The 23,308-nt window shown below is 42.1% G+C and overlaps 1 protein-coding gene across 1 annotated transcript in view; it reads left to right on the forward strand.

Moving 5' to 3' along the window:
* tenm4 (teneurin transmembrane protein 4) overlaps positions 1-23,308 on the forward strand; it is a 174,909-nt gene that overhangs the window by 110,746 nt on the left and 40,855 nt on the right. The window contains 8 exon segments of the mRNA XM_034207004.1: positions 3,310-3,411; positions 4,059-4,253; positions 5,603-5,803; positions 9,576-9,761; positions 14,078-14,224; positions 15,091-15,307; positions 19,429-19,548; positions 23,029-23,290. Coding sequence (XP_034062895.1) covers positions 3,310-3,411; positions 4,059-4,253; positions 5,603-5,803; positions 9,576-9,761; positions 14,078-14,224; positions 15,091-15,307; positions 19,429-19,548; positions 23,029-23,290 — 1,430 coding nt within the window.

Genomic DNA, 23,308 nt, shown 5'->3' on the forward strand with positions numbered 1-23,308 from the left:
GTGCATGAGGGCCTCCTGCGGTTCATATTTGAGAAAACACAACTAAATCAGGTATTGTGGGAAACACATGGGAACGGGGCGGGGATGGGGTGTGGCAGAGTTAGTCAGCGCTATGTTCTGCCTCTGTTCATTTGTATCATCTGAGCTGATCTGCCCACAGGAGCTCAGAGGGAGGCAGAGGGGCCCTTTCTAAAATGGGTCACCGGTTAAGTGCCCTTCAGCAGAAATTGAATCTCACCAACTGCCTGAATTGTATTGAGCCATGGAGGGATAGAGTTGACCTTCAGACAGAACAGCCCAGCCATATAAATATATGTGAACAATAACTAGAACAGGCGCTCTGAGAGACAATGCGGCATTGTTTATAAGACACTAACAGTACAATTATTTTAGTGCTTCTGACAGTGTTGGAAGGAAAATATGTCTCATTTTACTGTCAGCGAGGCCCGTTGTGCTCTTCGCATTCATTAAATAAAAGGTTTGCTTGTAGCAAATAACCATGCTATAATACATCTGGGGGGGATGGAGCGTCCCTGTGTTTAATGCTCCTCCTCATTACTTGGCGGTGGCTCCATGGCAATGTGAAATGTGTCCCCCTGAATGTTTTGTATCACAGCCCTCTGGAGCATGAAGCCATGTGTCCCTTGCTGCCTGGTGCCAGACATGTTTCAACCCAGATATGGCTTCCTTTACAGGCCAAGCAAGCAAAGGGAATCAAAAAGCCAGCGCCAACGTCTTATTCTATATCCTGTCTCACTATATAGCCCAGGCTCTCTCTGTACACAACCACCCATCATTCCAAGGGGCTGAGCATCCTCTCAGAGTATGGCAAGGCGCTGATTAAACCTGCTGCCTGCTGCACGCTTCTCCGTCCTCACCCGCCGGAGAGACTCGCACAATAGTTAGCTCCCCTGATGTGAAAGGGTAATGAATTTCAATGAAGCTCTGCTTGAATCCATGATTTATGCGTTGGCCTATGTCGAGTATGTGGCTAAGAGATATTCATGGCCTTCCCTTCCTGCTCTCAGAGGAAACACGCCCAATAGACATGGGAACTGCGCAATCTACCAAACTGCGTCAGCGAGGGAACACGGCAGTTCACTATAACTCAATTAAATACATTCGATTTGACGGTTTGTTGATCACTAAAAGAAATACCTGTGATGGATAAAGATAAGATAACCTATAATTAGAGACACATTCATGAATGCCTGCCCCCTTAATATGTCAGTAGATTGCAGATTAAGTTTGATCTTTCACTTCACTGACTTGGTTTAGTGAACAGTAAATTACAACCCTGCTTAGTTTTACTGTCCTTTTATACGTGAGCTGTAAAATTAAAAGCAAGAATCTCTCCTGAATAATTCTACTTCTGGGAGGCATTTTAATGGCCACACATACTGCTGGTTTTACCAGCTTTGAGCACGAATAACCAGGAGTCTTACTGTAGGTAGATATTCTTGTTGGAATCCATCTAAAACCCACCAAAATGGGGATTTTCCTCCACCACCCTGGAGGAAAGTCTCCCCAGCATCCCCTCACTAACCCAACATGGCAAAGTCTGCAGCACAGAAAGCATCAGCAGCATTTCTCTGCTCACTATCTCTCTACCACTTTTTGCCTTATTTTCTTCTCTGCCTCCATCTCTTTCTCTCTTTGTCTCTTCTCTCTGTCTTGCGTTGCATCCTCAGTGATGATTGACTCTCCAGAGTAAAGCGAAGCTGAATCCATGGCTCACATTTCTAGCCCTTTGTGGAGCACAAGAGAGTCTTTGTTCAGTAAGTTTAGCCTCAGAGCCCCGGCTGCCTGAAGGCAATGGACAAGATTGAATATTCTTCAGCACCATTGCAGGCCTAATTTAGTGAGCATCGTGTTTCAGAGCTCTGCTGCAGAGCGCCTCAGTGGTCACTCTCATTTATAATAAAAGCCAGAACATGGTAGTAGAAATAATTATTTTGCAGATCTATTTGATTTAGTTAGAAGGATCAATAAAGAAAATAATGTGTTGTGCTGATTGTTGGCATCTCACAGAACTGCAGAAGAAAGAAAGATAATAATATGCCACATAATCAATGTGAGGCTGTACATACATCAATACATGAACACCATGAGGCTAAATGGAGTAAAACTGCGCTTTCAAAGGAATTGGCTTATCTTTATATGCAAAATATACTTATATACAAAATATATTTATAAAAGGGGGAGATATATATGCAATTAGTACATGATATTCTTGAAATGTCAGAGATACAAATGTTTTAAAGTTGAGTTTACTGTATATGAATGTACACATTACAGTCACATTAAGATTTAAATAGTTCTAGCAATTCTTCATCATGTCTACATCACGGGCATCTTGTACCTACAATTTTATTTGAAAGTTATATTTGTTTTGGTCTAATGGTTGCAATTGTCTCCCAAGCTTCTATTCATAAGGACATGTCAAAAGATAGCACTTTTATTTGTTGTATAGTGGCTGTTCTGTGATCATGGTGAGGTGTGCAGAGTCTGCTTTTTGGATCAGAGGGAATGACTGAGAGTCTGTGATCAAACCCCACATCATTTGATTTGAGCCCAACTACATTTAGATGAGATGCCAAAATTCCTTTTCAACAACCCAGTGTTATTTTCCATTGTTATATTTATTTATTTATTTTTGAAAACAGAACTGGTTGCCAGATTTGTTTTAAAAGCCCAATTGATGAAAAACAACTGTTGTCAATGACCCACAAAAGGGCAACAATTCAACACTGTAAATCACTATTATTAAGACCACAAAACAGAAAAGGTAGATAAAAAAGAAGTGTGATGAATAGACAAAACAGGAGCACAAAGCAGTCTCCCTGTCTACTCTGTTACTGCCAATACCTAGAGCAGGCTAACCACAGTAGGTGGGAGTAGTGGGAAAAGGCAGTTTTCAGTGCTGCTGATGCTTCCAATCGCCTGGTTGCAGTGTGCCATAAAAGCATCAAATTGGGTTTGTCAAATGATGCATGCCACTTATCACATGCAGTGAGTTCTGCGATTCTGAGAATGAATTTCCTTTGTGACTTTTTAGTAGAAGCCCTGATGATCAGAAGTTGTTTACTCTTTTAGTTTCTCCCACCAATTGAGAGGGGGGACGGGGGGGGACATTAGTAACACTCCAAAATGTTTTTTGCACTTAAATAGAAATGTTTACAGGACCAGGGCCTGTGCTTATCACTGTCATTAGCAAAGGGATAATCATCAGCCCAAAGAAAATGAGTGGGAGGAAAATTGTTTTTCAAAGCACATTACTCAGAAAGGCTCCTGATTGCTCTCTTGCAGAGTCTATTGATGACTGTCCCAGTAACTGCTTTGGGAACGGGGACTGTGTGGCTGGAACATGCCACTGCTTTTTAGGATTCAAAGGACCGGACTGTGGGCGAGGTGAGTCCATTTTCATAATGTCTTTATCGATTCATGTCAGTCATACATTTGTTTTATTGGATATCGACCAAATGATGTTCACCAGGACCAGAACAAAGCAATTTTAATAACTTTGTATTATATTTCTCAAATTAGGTTAAGCAGTACTACTTCAGATGATTCATGTCAACCTCTCCTAATGAACTATTGCTTAAAATATATCTTGAAAAGTATATAGAGAAGTGAGATTTAAATTACAGAGGCTAAGCTCCTAGGCTGCATTTTTTCTCACCAAATCACAAAAAACGACTTTAGGAAATGTGTTTAAATGCTAGTAATTTCCGTGGACATATTTGAACACATACTGCCATCTGTTATCCATCTGCACAGCATGTTACACTTTTTATTCAGTTCTTTTTTTTATTTGTATTCTCAACCGCCATTGTGCAGATATCTGTTGGTTGGTTTTGTGAGAGTCACATCTGCACTGGATGACAAAGTGCAGTAATGTGTGCTGCAAATTGTACCCTCCCTAGAAAGGAAACCTTTTACCATTTAGCTCAGAAGCTCATTGTCAGACGGAGACTTTCGCACACACTCACTATTCTTTGAAGCTATGGTTGAAGGGGTCCATTCAAATGGATGTATGCTGTCTGCTCTTTTCAAAGCTGCCTGTCCAGTGCTGTGCAGTGGGAATGGTCAATACCTTAAAGGTCGCTGCATGTGTCACAGCGGCTGGAAGGGCTCCGAGTGTGACGTTCCCACCAACCAGTGCATTGACATCACATGCAGCAGCCATGGGACGTGCATCGTGGGAACCTGTATCTGCAACCCGGGCTACAAGGGTGAAAACTGTGAAGAAGGTGATTGTTTTGATAAGTCATGGTAATGTATCCTACACGTATAAAGTCCTACACATAACGGCTGTTGTTACTGCCATCTTAACTCGTCAGTGCTTGACATTTTAATAAAATACTCATAATAGGAACGGCTATTAAGTCGGTATGGCTTATTTAACTGTCTTTCCTGTAGTAAAGACGGGTCATTCTTTATGAAGATCGTTATAGCTATAACACTTCACAATATGGTGACTTCTCCTGTATAAATCATGGATATAAGGCATTAGGTTAATCGGAACGGCCCATTTATTGCCTGAAATTCACACGCAAAGTCTGATGTTAATCCATTGGGAAACTCCGCATTCATGATGCTGGATACAGCTTGACCAGATAACATTGAAGGAGCCATTGTGTTTGCCAGCTCTTGAAGGCTCTCAATTCAAGATGAAAAATGGACCCTGTGAGTTTGATAAATGAGGGTTTGTGACATCCATAGGCGCCCATTCTATTTTGGGTGGAGCCATAAGGAGTGGAGGGGGAATGTGAACGAGGACCCTTTAACATTTTTACCTTTCTTCCGTGCGACCTTCAGCCACAATGATTAATTGCCAGGAGCGACTCTCTTGTCAGTTAGCCTATGATCTTTGTGCCTTGTGCCCAAACCATCTGCTTAGAGGCAACAGATCCTGTTTGTCTTCCTATGACGGCCTTTACACCCATTTATGTCATGGTAAAGGGGAACTGCCATGGCGCGGCCTGCTGCTCTCCGTGGCTAGACATTGCTCCTGCTCGGGGCCCATTGGCCATCTGTGTGTACCATGCTTGCTAGAAAGAATGTCATTATTTTAACTACTTGCTCCCACAACTCTTGTGCCTTACAAAGTAAGCGCTCATTTAGCAAGATGTCAAGGGAAGACATGCCATAGAACCAGGTATTAATTAGATATTTGCATACTAATTAAACTCCACCAAAAAGCAGAAGAGAGACAGTGTTCTTCAGATAGTCTGTAAACTAGAGTGCAGTTGCCCAAGGCTTTCCCTAAGTTACCCTTTTTTTTTCCAGCATTAAGGCACCCTCCCTCTTTTGAAGCGATTTTCAATATGAGTTGATGGAGCTGTGCCAGCAGGAGCGTTGGCAGTACCTGTTGTTTGATACCATAAGCCCTCGTGCCATTAAATTAGTTTGACTGTAAATCTTGTCTCCAGTTTAAAGAAAGTAGGCCTCCTTGTGTCATTCTCTGTGTGCAGCTGAGCTATGGCCCACTGCACTTGTCATTCGGCTCAGCCTCAAACAGAGACGCCAGGTTGCCTCTGAAAGAGGGAAACAGCAGGTGACTGGTGTGTCTGACACTGTCTCTTTGGAACCCTTTTAGTGGACTGCATGGATCCAACATGCTCAGGCCGAGGGGTATGTGTCCAGGGAGAATGCCACTGCTTTGTGGGCTGGGGCGGGCCAGGCTGTGAGAGCCCCCGGGCCTCCTGCATGGACCAGTGCTCCGGACACGGGGCGTTCCTGGCAGACACCGGAACCTGCAGCTGTGATCCCAACTGGACGGGCCACGACTGCTCTACAGGTGAGTGCTTCCCTCTGGTCAGAGCAAACATGGGCAGGATTCCCCTTCACAGATCAGGGCTGATTTAGCTGTGATTACCAAATATAAAAAACAATGTATTCAGAGAAAATAGGGCATTCTCCTAATTAAATTAGCTTTTTAATAAACTTAATAATAAATCATTCAGCAGGTTATTAAAGATGGATTGTCATTTTACCAGTTTAAGATTAGGCTCTTAGATTCAATTAAATAAAAACCCCAGTCATAGCTTTATTTTGAGTAATACACTTCTAAAATTGTGTTATCTCTTAGACTTATCCTCAACAACTGTCAAATACTCCCCAAATCAGTAAATATTTGTCAGTATCACTTAACTCTGATGGCTTGCAAGTTTAATTGAATACCTCACAACTGACAAACTGCGACAACATGTAATAACATCTCGGTCAGTTTATCTCTGATAAAATCCTGGTTTATTTGTCGGAATGTTTCTTCCCTGCTTGATTCAATATAATAGATAATTGCTAGGCTCCTCTAAGAAGTAAACAATTGTGACTATGTTCAAATACAAATTGCTCACATACAAAAGCGTCAATTATTCACATCAGTGATTATTTAGAAGCCCACATCGAGCAATCGCACTCTAATAGATGTTGCTGTAAATAAATTTCTTCACGAATGGTTTTATTCTCATGCTCCATGTGGTGAGCCAGAGAAAAGAGGGAAACGCTCAGCAGGGATATTGTCAGAGGCATGATCTAATGCAAGTTAATGCTCTTTCTTGAGTTCTGGCTTTCTTTGCGTTGGCACAAGGCTTACAGCTGATGGTAGCTCTTTCTGCTCCAGAGGATTGTTCCCATTGTGTTCATTTTGTCGATGGGGAATTTTCTCTCTTGGTAGTCAAGAATAGGCTGAGCAGAAGATACACTTTCACCGCTAGAATATACCTTCTTTAGGCTCTGAGGATAAAAAAAAGTCCCGTACAAAGTTGTTCAGCTCAGATAGCCATCTGTCTGCTCACATTTATCAGGGAAGTATTTTACTACAAAACCACAGTGCACTCTGTAGCATATTGTTAAAGAGCTGTCAAGTATAGGTATCTAACATTACTTACTCTGTGTTGGCAGATTTAAAACTTCCATATATTTCATTTAAGTGTAGCCAACCCCAGAACTGTATATACGCTTACCAGGCAATATATCAATAGTGATTTTGTAGTAGGGGACTACACATTGTCTTACATTTTGGATATCGTAATACCGCACAGTGTCTTTTCCTGGTTTTTAAGGCAGACTTTTTATAATAAACGTTTAACTTGTTTAAAGTTTCAGACATTATAACCACATTACAGCTGATTATTTAAAAAGTTATTTATGTAAATGTGTCGTGAAATCCCTGATAGTCAACCCTAAAATATCCTTCATCCCTTCATATCAGTGTATTTCATCAGAAATGTCATGATATTTGATTATATCACCCAGCACTATTACCTACACATATGAATGAGAGCATATTCTCATGTTGGTTATTCCCTGGCAGAATAAAGCTGTAGCTCAGTTTGAACAGGCCTCTGATGTGGTGATAATCAGTACATCAGCTCTGATTTAGTAGAAACTGATACAGTTGCTGCATTCAGCTGCTTTCCTTTGGACAACATCATTTGTATTCTCATCAAATATTTCTGAAATGAGTCCAGCAGTCACTTGGATCCAGGAATCCTCTCATATTCCAAGCAGACACAATGACCTATTAGGTAATCCCCGGGATTTTGAGGGAAATGGGCAGTTAGTCTGAGTTTGCCTCGCAGAGAAAGAGCTCTGTAAATGATGATGAGTTGGCTCCTTATCCTCCTTTATCCCGTTCATTGTACAGCTTTCTGTACTCTAATACTACACTAAGCCTGGTTGTGGGGTAGTACAGTTAGCAGCCTGTAACCTTGCTGTCTGGGGGGTGAACAGAAAGATGGCAAGCTTTCAATATATCTTTCAAGATTCTTTAACCCCCCCCTCCCCGTATAGTTTTAGGGCACAAACTCATTTTCTCATGTGGCTGTGGAACTGTGAAACCTGTGTGTGCACAGTTGGTAGTAATGCGATTACAAACCATAAAACAATGCCCGAGGTTTATGTCCTTTAATATGTGTGTTTTCTTATGCCATTCTCCCACCCAGAGGAAAGTTTGTTTACACGGCCCTTTAGTGCAAATGGTAACAGCCATCATGGGGATGGGGGTATTTCTCACTGCGGACTCCTCTGGCCACGGATAATGAGGGTTTGCCTTCGGGCTGTAATTGCATATTTTTCACGTTAAAGGTTTCTCCTTTGTTCTGAGTGAGCAGTTGTCTCGCATTCAGTTTGAGTCTATTTTCTCTTACCAGTACAGTATGTATGCTAGAAATTCCGAGACAGGACCTAGCAGTGTCAGATTTAGCATTTTGTTTTTTCAACTTAATGAGATCACTCAAAAGGTTCATTGTATTCATTAGCACCTCCTATTTAGCTGTGTTAATATTGTCTTTAGAGGATAACTCATAGTGGCATAGTTCAACAATAAATAATTACAAGAAATCGACTGATGAGAGGAATCCTGATAACCTGTGTTTGCATATGTAAGGTTTTTTGTTTGTGTGTGTTTAAGCATTCATAAGGGGCACTGATTGAAACACTGCTAAAATAGTGAACCTCTAAATCAAACGTCAGATGTAACATTAGTAACATTAGTTTAACAAAGTGCTGAGCTCTAATTAGCATTAGATTTTTTTTTTAAACGCTCTTTCAAAAACACTAAAATTAGATCGGTAGCAGTGATAAAATACCCGCTGTATATGCAGTAATTGACTTATTGAAAGATTTTACCTTCAGTTTTGTCCCCTGTGGTCATATTTAAATGGCTTGGCTAATACGTCATGGATACAGGGCTATTGTTCCTCCTGCTAAGCCCCCCTTTTTTACATAATTGTTAATTAAGAGGTTAACATTTCAATGGGATTCATAATAAATATGTCATTGTTTAATTTCTTTAAGCTTTCGTCATGTCATACTCTCTTTCGAGTCCATGAGACGGGGGGTAATGTCCCAGTCTGTATCGCAGCCTGTCAGGGAGGTCTTTCAGCTGCCACACAAAAGCGCCGGCCAGGCTTTAATGTGCTTTCTCTGCCTCTCAGTTTTTCTCTATTCCATGAATGTAATTTTTCCTCTGGTACACAGCTCTTAGGTAGAATAAAAACAGCATATTTTCATCCGAGGCCTTTAATCATGCCTTGAATAACTCTGTAGAGCTTGATTTCCTGCCTGTATCCCATATACATTTAACAAAGCAATGGACACAGCACGTACAACAAAGAAATTATATTTCGTTTTATAGTTTCATCAAAATGCTGGTGCTGATTTTTCAATTGTATTGAAAAAGAAGTTCCAGCTGTGTATTTTTTCCTATTTCCCCCTTGTGTGCCAGAAAGAGGTGAATTTACTAAAAGGAAACAAGGCAAGGAGAAGAATAAGTCTGCTAAGGTCACCACAATCCATGTCTTCTCTTTATAATGGACTTATTAGATTTGTATTGTCAAACAGGATTGCCCCTTATGAGGTGCAGGAATTTCTTTTCAGCTGCCATCAGACAAGGTAGTGGAGCGTGGCCGCCTTGCCTTGACAATAACTCTTGGATTTGTCTTTTCTTCACCCTTGCTGCTTCGTCTTCCCTTTACATCCCACTTCCACCCCCCCCCCCTTCCTTCCTTCTGTCTGTCTTCCCCCACTCTCTTTTTTGTCTTTTTCTGTGTCCCTGTCTCCCACAGAGATTTGTGCAGCGGACTGTGGTGGTCATGGCATTTGTGTGTCGGGCACCTGTCGCTGTGACGACGGCTGGATGGGCACCGGGTGTGACCAGAGGGCGTGTCACCCTCGCTGCAACGAACATGGCACTTGCAGGGACGGCAAATGTGAATGCAGTCCGGGATGGAACGGAGAGCACTGCACTATTGGTAGGATGGGAAGAGGTTTTGGTTTGGGTGGTGGACATTGTGTGTTTGGAGGGCCAACAAAGGCGTAGGCAGTCTGTCTGTGTGTGTATGAAGCGCTGGATGTGAGGGGAATGGGTCCAGTTTGAGAAGAGAGGGAAAAGCATGCTTAATTGAATTTGTGCAACTCAGTAAAGCATGAACAGGTTTACTCAAGGATCTGAGGCTTGCCTTCATGCATTTTAATGTGGGAATGTGCTAAGGTGTCCTTTTATTTTACTCATCCTTTTCCTCATCTCTCTCTTTTCTCCCTTTTCATTTGCTATTTATGTGGGTCATCATCACTTTTAGCGCTTTGTTTATCATGCTATCAATTGTTCTTCTGTAAACGCTTGCAGGAGTTAAGTTTAAAAGACCTTGACAGAATGTCAAGAGTTTCTTACTAACCGTGGCGTATTTAAACCTAAATCTGTTTGTCTGTTTGTGACCTCTCTCTACTGTTCATAACTCACTGACCAAGGAAGGATTCTTGAGTTCTGAAGTTTGACATTATTATTGATGAAGTGTAACTTGAGCTCATTAATAGGAGTGTCTGAGCTTCATAGCATTTGATGCCAGGACTGTCAAACCTCCTCTTAACATAAGAGGAGACATCAGGAGGACATGCTATATGATGCCTGCTTTGCAAGATTGCAACTCTACCATTATTCCCCGTATTTCATCAATTCCCTTCTCTTCTATCTGTTGTTCTTTACTTTGTTCTACTGCTATACAAAATATGTGGCAATCATGTAACATGTGATGCATTCATCTAAGTGGAACTACCCAGCCACTACTTTATTGACACTTGCCACCTAAAGTTATAGCTTACTCATTGTTATTCTATGATAAAACACTCGAGCATTAAATAAAAACGATGGCCCTTCTTCCCCTCTGCCACAGCATTTCAATGAGCAGAAATGTACAACTCCCACGCATATAAGTCACTATGGAGATGGGACAATCTGAAAATGCTAGTCTTATAGATGAAAACTTTATCCCATATTCAAATAGATAAAGATAATTTACCCTCACAGAATTCTCATGCAGATCTCGGGCAAAGCTGCTTGAGTACAGAGCCTTGACTCAGTCTTGTGAATGTTTCATATGCCGGCCTTACATTATTGATGGGCCTTTTATAAGTGCCATATTGAGATCCCCACTCTCTCGACAAGAATATTCCTCAGTGTCATCCATTAAGAAGCCAAAGATCTCAATTTAAATCAATTGTCATTATCGAGAGCTCTGTGTTGGCCCCCAGCCCCGAGCTGTGGAGCAGCCGAAGCCTCTGGTGACCTCATTGCCCGTAGAGGTGTTTCAAGATTAAAAGAGCTTTTTGTTGAACATCCTGACCCCCTGTACGATATTGCTAGAGAGATTTAAGGGCGGTAATATGTGCATCAATCACGTTGCTTTTGAAATACTCCCATAAAATATGCCGACGATCCTGGCAGTTGATAAATGTGGACAGATTAAAATGTTCTGTCTGAACATAATACTTTGTTACCCTCTCACACTTTCTATATGTCTTTCTCTTTCTCAGTGTTCCACCATCCCCCCCCCCCCCCCCCTTCGTTTTTCTCCCATCTCATCCCTCTCCCTCTGTGTTGGATCGTATTTGTTTGTGCTTGTAATGCATGACTTTGCTTCATGGCTGCACCTTTTTTGTTGTTGTTGTATTTCCCTTTTGTAATGTAAACTAACACCGTGCCCTGCTGTCTTGTCATGGAAGTGGCACTGTTCAAACCTCCCTTATATGTCCTGTCTTTTATCTCCCAAGCTCACTATCTGGATAAGGTAGTGAAAGGTATGGCATTCCTCCTTCCTTCTATTTTTGCCCTCCTTCCATTGTAACTCCAGCCAGCATTAACAAATCATGCACACACACCATGCTCTTCCCCTACATTGACATATGCAAACACTATGCACCTCTTCTCGCCTCAAACAGCTCATTTGAAAGATCCCCACCTCCCATCAACTTTGTTTTGCCATATTGTCACACAGTAATCTCCACTTAGCACTTTCGCACCTGGTGAGTCAAGTAGTGCACCTCTCTATACGTGTTGAATATTTGGTCTGTGTGCGGCCTTGCTTTCTCAATAGGGGGGTGTTGGGAGAGGGGGTTTCATAACCTGCGCTATGCATTATGGATGAGTCTGCAGCTGTGAGCAGGGCCTGATAGGTGCTGAGGCCGCATCCTCTCTAATTAAGAGAGTTCATGGTCTGGTTGGTGCAGGGCAAGCAGGGGGTGGAGACTCTGCAGCAACCCTGCCTTTCTGCCTTCAGCACCCTCCCTCACTCTCACTGTGTCCTTGGTAATGGACCACCTGGCAACGGAGCGTCTGCCAGAGGAGTCCTTGGAACACTTGCAGCCTCATGTTTGGAGCTGTTGCAGGGGCTCAGCAGGGGCTCCTCTCTGAAAAGGCCTGCCAATTAAGTTGAACCCCTGCCAACAGAGAGCAGATCTTTATTTATCCTTGTAATAAAAATGATGAGCTTACTAATCATCCGTCTCCACTGGTCTAACCAGAGTTCCTTTGTCCATGTCCTCCATAAAAGGAAGGCTAATGTCCAAAACGTGTCCAGGAGGCAGGACACTTTCTAATGGTATTAGCATTCAACTGTGAGCCCCTTTCCTCGGGGAGACAGCGAAAACCAAAATGAAATATAATTATTTATTTTTCGTACAATTTTTTAAATAGCCTAGAATTGATCCACATTATTCAATAGTACAGCAGACTCTCATACAATCCCATGCTATGCGTCATACACATTAATAAAATGAAACGATTGAGTTTGCACAATTGCCATCTGCCATTTGTTCATTCTTGGACAAGGACCATCATGGCTAAAAGCTTTACTCTCTATTATTTAGCTCAAGTAAAATATGATGAAGTGGCTTTTCCATATTAGAAAAACAGGATAAGTTTGGGGATATTTGGCAATATTTTGTCAAAGTTGTTCCAACATATACAAATGTAGTTCTGATTCATCTTTTTAAAACCCCCATTTTTTATTCATAAATGTGCATGTATTTTGACTCATGCCATTATACTGTGCTTCAGCTGTATTGCGACAACCAAAATGCGACTTCAGCTAACCATGTGATCTACAACGCCAATCTATTCTTAGCACTTCTTCTACCTTTTAGCTTACTTAATACTTAAATACACACATCTGTTTCATTCCCGTCACTCTTTCTCTCTTGATCTGATGGTTCTCACTTTTACACATGTCCCATTCACCGCTCCCTTCCTCTTCCCGCTCTCTCATTCTCACACTCCTGTTCTCCCTGTGTGATGTAAGAGCTTTGAAACAGCCGCCCCAGTCTCTTTAGTTGATCAAATGGGTCAGCTTAGCATTCTCTCTATCAAGGCACAACTACGCAAACGGTGACAGTCGTGCGTTTGATATCTTGAGATGTTACCCTCTGCCTCTGCTTCAGCGAGGGGATACGAATAACAAGGCAGCCGATAAATGCCAAACAGCCCTAGCAAAATGGGGCAGATAATCCTCTGTTCTAGGCCCTTGTGAAGACCGGAGAGAACCAGAGAGATGTTTCACCTGTCGGTCTGCTACAGCCCGCTTTTAACTCCCCTGGGGTCACATGCCCGGGTACACAGCCCAACGCACTCACCTGCATAATAGTATTGTCCTCCTACTGTTTTATTTTCTACTTCCCTTAATGACAGGACACGCACTCCCCCTGAAGGGATAATGTTATTGATTACCAAAAAGATCCTGGAGACAACTTGGTAAAAAAAAATAGAGCAAATAATGACACGGAGCTTTATTCAATGCTGTTTGTTACACCCCATTCGTCTTTTGCAGACAACTTTAACAGTAACGCTTTAATCATAATGGCGGTCACATTTGAAAATCACATATAAACAGTTCTTATTATGTGCAGGAATGCCAGTATGTGCTCTCATTATCCAGATGTAGTAGCAAAGATACAGGAGGCCAATCTACTGTAGTAATGAGTGAATATTGATTTAGAAAGATCCCTCTTTATCTGATTGTACTGCACAGCGATATTAGAAGCTTCACAAAAGGTGTATTCAATTAATCAACTTCAGCCGAGAGTCATTATAGCCACCCTCGCCCATTTAAAATCCTCACATCATTTGAGTCTGTTGCTGTCAGAGAAACAGAAGCCACAATCAAGCCCACATTGTAGTCATTGTGTTATGGTTGGTGCGTGTTTACAAACACTATACCGTATTTATCTGTTACCCACTAAGCCTGCTTTAATAAGTATTCTGTGCTGACGTCTGTCTTTGTCCTTTTTTGCTTCACAGAGGGCTGCCCTGGTTTGTGCAATGGAAATGGTAGGTGCACTCTGGGTAACAATGGCTGGTTCTGTGTGTGCCAGCTGGGCTGGAGGGGCAATGGCTGTGACACCTCAATGGAAACTGCCTGCAGTGATGTCAAGGACAACGATGGAGGTAAAATCACAAACAACACACACAGTAATGCCTTCTTACACTGGCCAATAATCAACAGGGACTCTTTACTGGACATGATTTGACTAAATAATACACTTTTTGTGCTTGAGAATATACTGTCCCTGCTTTATGCTTTCCAGGCTCAGTTGTACAATTATGCAGGGGTGGTGAGGATGAGGAATGGACAACAGGTTTTTATTAAAAAGCAGAGTAGTAGCCTGCAGCCCTGAGCAGGCGCTGGCCCCAGGAGGAAGTCTCTGCTCTGCCCTCTAACTCGCCCCGAGCAGAGCCAGGCACACACACAAAGCCAGCCGGGGGGTTGCACCTCTCTGGGGGCCAAGTGGAAGACATGTCTTCCTTTCTTCCAGACCTCATTTTTGGGCTTGAGCTATGTGCTAGCATCCCTTATTCATGGAGAGACTGTGTGTGTGTCCCCCCCCCCCATCCCTGTGCAGGAACTACAAGCCCTTCACTGGCAAACAAGGGGTGCTGCCGGGGAGTTGACTGACTCCTGACAGCAGGGTTTATTTGTATCACCCATCTGGCCAGATAGGTCCCTGAAAGCAAAGGGTAGCAAGTCCAATGACCCACTTTAGCAAAGTAAAGTGCATTGCACAGCAGCTCTTTCTGTCTCTTGTAATTTCATCTAAATTAAAGACAGAGAACCTCAAGCAGTTCGAGAGGTGTTCAAGTATTCTCCAGGATGAGATGTTCATAATATGGCTTTACTCCTGTAATAAAAGAGCAGTCACAATGAATAATACCCCAGTGGCTCAAACATATACGCTTAGGTTATTTTTGCCAGGTGTGTGTCCAGGCTGTTGTATAATTACAGAGTGTGTGTGGGACTTGTTTGACCTTGTCAGATGGCCTAGTGGACTGCATGGATCCAGACTGCTGTCTGCAGGCAACCTGTCACACCACCTCTCTGTGCGTTGGCTCGCCGGACCCCCTGGACATCATCCAGGAGACACAGATGTCCTCTACACAGAGCAACCTGCAGACTTTCTACGACCGGGTGCACTTCCTGGTGGGCAGAGACAGCACCCACATCATCCCTGGTGCCAACCCCTTCGACGGCAAGTGAGTGACTCGTGCTTTTCTCTCCCCAGACACCACGCAGTGCTACATCCTGTAGGACAAATCTGTTTTCTCCTGTCATGTGTCAGTTTGAAAATGAATTCAGCTTCTCGGAGTGCTCGACTTTGATTCTATACACTCATTTCAATTAGATTAAACAGTGATTCCGTCTGAAATTGTATTATGGCTAACATTTGTTTTAAGCAATGACATTTCAGCTGCAAGCAAATATCAATCAGTGGCTTTTATTATTTATGTAGGCCAGTGCAATTAAGATGCTAAGGTTATCTCACAGCAAATGGCAGAAAACGTAAGAAAAACCCCAAACTAATATGTCTGCGATATTGGCAGTTGAGGCTGAAATAGGCAGTGACTGTTGGTGTGAATGGGTAGTAGGATGATGGACAGATGATGATAGACAAACATAGAATATGGCAAAAGGCAGATAGCATTCCTTTCCTTGAAAGGCATCTCATATTCATGTATTGTGATTACTTTTAGTGTAATCCATCTGAGGCCCACTCCCAGAGGCAGAGCCCACGGCACCCCAGCCATGGAATCTGAGGCGCTTTCATATCAGGCAGGATGGCTGTCAGGGTCCCATAAGACTCCCCTGCCTCTTTTTCCTTTGTCTCCTTCTCTTTTCATCTTTAATCGCTTGTGATTCTGTGTCACCTTATTTGCATTCCACTTGCTTATGGATCTCTCTCATCTCGGCTTATTATACTCCTGTGAAACAAACAGACAACAGTCAGAACAAAAATAAATTGAGAACATTTTTTGAGAACATTTCACATTTTGTCTCTGGTAGAAAATGTGTCAAATGTCAAAAACAGTGGACATATCAAACAAATTCACCAGCATAGAGATGGTACTTTAAGTGTTTTTTATTATGTTTTTCAAATTGATGGCACAGGGTTATTGTTGCAGACATTCCTATTTTTAGTCCAGCAGAGCTGTTGCTTTGTTGTTGAAGGGAAAATAGATTTGCAATGATCTTTTTGCAAGATCATTTCCATTAGTAGATTTAGCTAAACAGCATATCTTTGTATTGGATGCTTTTTCAAATGTGTGGATAAATGTTTGCTACCCCAATGGTGCCCATCTTACCTCTCTGTTTGCAGTAAAACATGTTTTTATCTCTGAAATTACATATTCAGCATGTGGTACCTTCATTTCTTAGTCATCAGACTGAAATCACCCAGTTCGCAGTGAGATAAAAAAAATGGATTACTTCAACTGTCATCAATTCTGCCTGATCCTGAACTATTTGCCGTCGTGTCAGCCCATACTTGAGAAAAAGCACTTGTAACACACTTTGTGACATTTTGCCTCATTGACATTTTTCTGGCTCTCGAGAACCACTCAACATTTTGCAGTTCTTCACTGGACAGAGGACGAGGCGCAGAGGGTTGAGTAATACTCCCGTCGCTCTCACAAGAAGATGCAGCCATAAATAAGTAAAGTCAAGAATCCAGAGATGAGCTGCAAGATTGGAGGCCTCAGCTCACCTAAAAATATCAGTCATAATCTATTATTCATGCTGGGTATTCATTCCCCACCCACTGACAGATATGTGCGATTATGACAGGGTGCTCTAGGCTTCCAATGAGCCTTACAGGCACGCTTTCAGCATCTTCCTGATATGCCTGCCCTGGTCACCTGATCATCTTTTTATTGATCCATTAACCACTTCCTCATGCTAGTAGACATGTTGGAGTGCTATTTCTGATGTTTCCCACCACAAAAAGCTGCAAAGGTGCCACTGAATAAAGCATCTGCCTCTGCATAAAACGTCTCGACTCTCCACCATGACACATAATACAAGAGACTGCCGAGGCCCAGCAGCGGATGCTGGCTTGAATAGTAAACAGGGACTTGTCTATGGAACAATTTGGCCTAAGATTTATAGCTGGCTTTTAACAGCATGCAGAGCTGTTCGCTTCATTTACAGGCTTGCTCTTTTATTGTTATTTTATTTAGAAGTCTTTTATTAGCATTAGTCCATTAGTTTCAGAAAACGTGTTTGTTTACTTCTCGGTGTTTGCTAGGCCTTTCAGCAGCGTTACAATTTGGAGAGTTAAAAATTGACGATGACGTCTCCTAATTCGACCTTACTCCTCGGTGTGCTTGGTAACATACAAGGCGGGGAAAGAGTGTTGCGGTAACATTTGCATAAGGGTTTACCCTACAATCAGGTAATTTGCGTAGATAATTATGTTTTTATTTGCTGGGATGGTATTCATCATTTAAAGTTATCTCTACTTAGGCCTGGCATGCATTTTTTATTCTGTCTGAAAGCCTACTGAGCAGCATAGCTCTTTAATAACTACACGCTAATGTAAACTGCTGTATGTCTTTGAAGCTTATTTGTGAAATGATCTTCGTACCAAAGGTTGTTCAATTTCATAAAAAATCATTTATTTTCGTTTTTGCTTATTGTGAAATTGATTGAGTCAGTTCGGAACAGCTTGTTCGAATGATGCAAATTAATCATGTCAAAAGTATGTGAAGCGATAAGGGGTATCAGCTTCATGCATTAACATAACTTACATGACATCAATGATAAAATCCGAGGACTTGGCTAGAATAAGACTTGTTATCCATAATACTCCTTCTTTAAAAAACATAAACTAGAGATGATTTCCAGCTGAGTTAATTTTCCACAGCTTGTCCTCACTTTGCCCTCTGCGGATGATGTATGATAGACTGGAGGTTGGAGATACTGTGAAGTCCCTTTTGACTTTGTGAATGCTCTCGGACTAGTGAAATCTCATACGGAGGGGAAGTTTCTGCAGCGAGCGCTTCACGCTTCCTTTGCTGCTCTTTCTCTCTGTTCTATTTGATGTCAATATTGAAATCATTTGTCTTGACAGCGAGGAATCATCTCCCCATGTGGTTCACAGAAGCAGGAAGGAGATAGTTCCACTTACCCAGCTCCATCTGAAGAAAATGTGGATGATTGCCTCTTCAAACAAGACTCTAAAATAAACTGTCGGCATGAATGATTAATCTCAGACAGCAAGGCCAGTGCTGGGTTAACTCTAGTAGTAGTTTTTTTTTTCTTAAGGTATTTTTGGGCCAGCGGGTGTTTATTGGAGATCTTAAGAGTCCTTCTACAGCGGGCGTTTATTGGAGATTTTAAAAGAGTTCTTCTACAGCGGGCGTTTATTGGAGATCTTAAGAGTTGAAAGGGGGAGACAGAGTAGAGGACTTTTAGTAAGAGATTCAAACCGGCGTACTGTGCAACTCTAGTAGTAATTCTAAGGAAATGCATCCTGAAAGATCTTTGGGTGTGATTCCAAAGATTTAGAGCAGTATCTCCTTGCTTGTTTACAGTGCAGTGGTGGACATCCAAGGTCTTCTGAAGGGGATCTGGCCTAATTAACATAAAAGTGGGTTTCTGGGGACCATGATAGTGTGGGGTGAATGATCTTGCCTCTGGTAAGGACATGTTGAGGGCAGCTACTAACACGCTAGTGTTAATTGTTTCCAGTACGTGGCAGTGTTTAAGACCCAAATGTATTAAAAATAGCCATGGTCTAATGACAAAGTGGCAGTAAGGCATTTGTTAGGGGACTGATTTTTTGCAAACGACTACAGAAACGGTTGCTGACCATGAGTCGGGCCTTTGCTAATGACATGGGCAGAATTCGACAAGGGGGGCGTGACACAGCAAGGTCTCCACTCATCAGTTCAGTAAGATTAGGAGGTGAACTTGGAAGACTTCCCACTATTGATTGGTGGGGACTGATGATCAGATGTAATTTATGCAGCTAGAGACCTGGTGTCAGTCTGGAAATATGTCAAGGTCTTGATAACCAGCCAAGCAAGTCCTATTATTTCCCTCTCCTGCCTTCTGTAATGGAAAAGATAAATGCTCTTTTTTTAATTAGTGAAAAAGCAAAGGAAAGCCTACTTATCTCATTATCCTTTTATTCTGGATATAAAAACCCTTGGAGACTTCCTAGGAGGTGTAAGTGTGGTCTGTTTCTGTTATGACTGTTTGCTTTCTTGTATACAGTATTTACTTTAGATAACATCCATCCATATATTTTCGTTTTTTCTTTACTTTTCTGTAAATATATAACCATTATAACTGTGTTGCTCTTTCTCCCATGCAGCCATGCTTGTGTCATTCGTGGACAAGTGGTGACCTCAGACGGAACACCGCTGGTTGGTGTCAACATCAGTTTCATCAACAACCCGTCCTATGGATACACAATCAGTAGACAGGATGGAAGGTAAGAGCCCTCTTCCTTATACTCACACACAGACACACACACACCAAAACAATGGATGGTATGCAACTATGCATTGCCTAAAGATGATGATATTTATATTATTGTCATATATACTGTTGTTTGACTGTGCTGAGTTCTAATTATGGGAGGGAAAAACACAGTTGCCACAGCAAACTGTACCGCCATTGATCTGCTTTGTGCTTTCATTTGGTCTAATTTTGGAGTTCTCGGCTCAATTCCCAGAGAAATCAAACAAAGCCCGTCTGGTCCACTCATAAGTTATGCTTCAGTAGCAGCAGGGAGGGAAAAGAATAAAATATGCCAATTCAAATTAGCTCAGTGGGCCTATATAGTGCCGATGGACATTATTTATTTGACAATTGAAGCTTTAGAGAATTAAGTGAGATATTAAGGTTCAAGCCACAGACCTGCAATGAATTTGCCTTGCATCTTCTTTGTGTAGCTTAATAATATATTGTTGCTATAGATGGTATGGTGGAAAATGAATCCTAACCTTATTAAATTGTGTGGTAGTTTTAAATCTATGTAAATTAAACAAACAAATGCATGTTCACCAACATTTCCACTATTCTCGTTGTACGATTCCACATATATGTTCTGTAAGAAATAGGAAACCTTGTATCTAAACTCAGTGCAGTACCACCAAAAACCCTCGAGTGAAAGTTGAAATATTCGAATGAAAGAAGTGAAGAAAAGTCTGAGTTCCCTGGCTTTCTTTGAGCCATTCTTTGCCAGCTGCTTTGGCACCAGTAGAGTTTCTCAGAAAAAATCCAAACAAAAACCACAGACTGGTTTAGATGCGCTTCTTGGAGTGAAAAAGAGAACATTGGGTAACATTGTCTCCATGAATTTTTTTCTTTTTCTGAATAATGTTTTTGGATCACATTGCGCACAGTCACAACCTCAAATCCCTCTCTATCTGTTGTAGCAATGTTATAAGTCCTAGTGGCACACCCTGCCCCCCCATCACAGCGGAGCATGTCTTGGTGTTTGCTCTCCAAGCCCCACTTCCTCCCGACACTTTTATCAGTCACTGACACTCTAAAGGCCCACATCTTTGCCGCCTGTTTGATTTGAATCATTCTTGCCTCCCCTCATTTCATTCCATCTTCTTGTCAGTCTCCTTTTTTTTTACAAAAGTCTTTCATCTACACACCTTACTCACTTATTTAATCTGCTCTCCATCCCTTCACGCTATCCTTCCTCCAATCTTCCACTGCCCTTGAGCCTTTCTTTCTGGGCAATACTCTTTTACTTTTCCCTACAGTATATGTTCCTTGAACCCTAGGTCTCATGTCCTTTCCACTGCACTGCCTTCGCTTCATCTCTATCCTTTCCCCCTTTATGCGTATCCCGTTTTTCTTATGCCTCACTCCTTTTCTACCCTTTGCAAAAGCTCTATACTGTTGTTCTCCCTTCCAGCATATGTGCAAACACTACTCCATCTCCAAGGTTTGCCTGTAAACATGCCCCGTCTCCTGCAACTCCCCTCCAATCACTGTAAACCGGCTCAGTGCAGCGTGAAATCAGAAATGCACCTGTTCAGCCACTTAGAAATGGGAAAGCTGTCTCAACTCATTTTTATGATGTGTTCTTTATTGTCCAAGGGCTTAGCTTTTAAATTACATTTTCCACTGTCTTGAAAAGTTTCTGGCCTAAACAAGAGGTTGAGCATCGTTTCTTTACAGCTGCATAGCCATTTTCTGACTGGCCGATCATTGAGAAACATGCGTTGCCTTTTAAGCTATTCTCTAATAATGACAAGAATGCTGACGTGGATTCCAGCTTATTAAATGATTATGTGCTTGGAAGAACCTCTATAAGAGACATGATATAAATGGGAAAATCAGTATACACTTGGCCCCTTGGCAGTTTGTAAAAAAAAATCCCAAAAAGGGTGCTGTGATGTCCACATCTCACATGTACTTATAATATCCTATCCTTTTTATGTGTTTTGTCCTTACGTTTTTTATGTATACAATGGGCACCCTTGACAAAAGGGATGCTTATGTTTTATATTAGTTTATAAGTGCACACGAATATTGTATTTGAGGCTACACTAGAGCTTAATACTGTCTTTATTCACTTTTATTAAATGTATGTGTCCTTGGTTCACGTTAACATCAAGTAGATCGTGTCCATCCCAGTATAATTGTACACTGGCTGAGAAATGATCAGCTGTAATTTGTATAAGCCGCGCCAAATTCATTGGCAGGGTTAACTCCTTGAGCCTGATGCATTCCCTGAGGGCACAAGTGAGCAAGGCTGTTGTAGGTAGCTTTATACGTTTTGTCACATGGCTTAAGGCTGTTGTCATGATTGATAACAGCCAGTGAATCCCTGCATCGATTGGCCACGATGCCCATGGCTATCTGTACAGAAGTGTTATGAGCGTGCGTAGCCTTAGCCTGCCAGGTGTCATGCAGACTAACCGGCTGCAGGTGTACGGCTCCTGACGGATCATGGTTACACAAGCGAATGACTGTCACAACCCCTATCCTGTCTGCGCCACCCCGCTAGTGGACAACCTCACACCCAGACAAGGGCAAAACAAAAATAGCCAATCAGATGTTTAGCCTTAACGCAGGTTAGACTTGGAAGCTTATTTAAAATAATTAAAAATGTGGTTATTTTCCCTGTCATTTGGTAAAAATACTTCCTGTGTGCGATGCAGCCCTGTCCCAGGGGCCTGTAGGTGACCAGGTGCTAATTGGCTCTTAGAAATAAGTGACAAGAAGTGCAGAAACTGGGCACAGGTGCAGGCATGCTGTTATAGCCAGGCAGCAGTTACAGATGATGAAATGGCCAGAGCAGGCTGTTTCCTGAGACTCTCTCAAGTCAGACCAGAGGCAGAGGCCCTTAAATTCAACAGTGGAGGGGATTGCATTGCAGGGCTTTTAGACTGATGTTAGAGTGGACAGCCTTCATCTATGGGATCGATAGAGAAGTGGCGGCTGCCTCCCTCCTGCAGCACAAATCTCTTTCTCTCACATATATAAGTGTGAGCACAGGCGCAGTGCATTACACACAGATGGGGGTGAAACAGCCATGTCTGGATTTATAGCAGACATCTACTATTTTCCATTCAGCAAAGAAAATTTACAGATTATGAGATGTATTAAGTAATGCAGGTCTAACATTGTGATTAATCCCATTGTATTTTTAGCCATTGTCTGCCTAAAAGATGTTATATACTGGAATACAAATCCTTTCAAAGCATTAATTTTAATAAAACATGGAATGTATTAAGGTTTGATCTGTTATAACTACCGTTAATTAGAAAACAGTCATTATATTCACAGTAAATTGTTGCATGGCTTAATCCTCAACACACAGCAGATTACACGCATTGCTAATGGGAATTGTCACTGTATTTATTAGAAATATATATAATCCATCTTCTCTGTATGCGAGTCAACATTTATCCTCTCTGACACTGTGTGCACATCTGTGTTCCAGTTTTGACTTGGTGACCAATGGGGGCATAGCCATAGCCCTGCACTTTGAGCGCTCTCCATTCATCACCCAGGAGCACACTCTCTGGTTGCCATGGGGACGCTTCTTTGTCATGGATACCATTGTCATGCGGCATGAGGAAAATGATATCCCTAGCTGTGACCTGAGCAGCTTCACCAGGCCGAGCCCCGTGGTTTCCCCGGCGCCGCTCACCGCGTTCGCCGGCTCCTGCACCGAGAGGCGGACCGTCGTACCCGAAATCCAGGTAACTGCCCCCCCCCAC

Source organism: Gymnodraco acuticeps, unplaced genomic scaffold, assembly GCF_902827175.1.
Source record: "Gymnodraco acuticeps unplaced genomic scaffold, fGymAcu1.1, whole genome shotgun sequence".
In the NCBI taxonomy this organism is placed as follows: Eukaryota; Metazoa; Chordata; class Actinopteri; order Perciformes; family Bathydraconidae; genus Gymnodraco; species Gymnodraco acuticeps.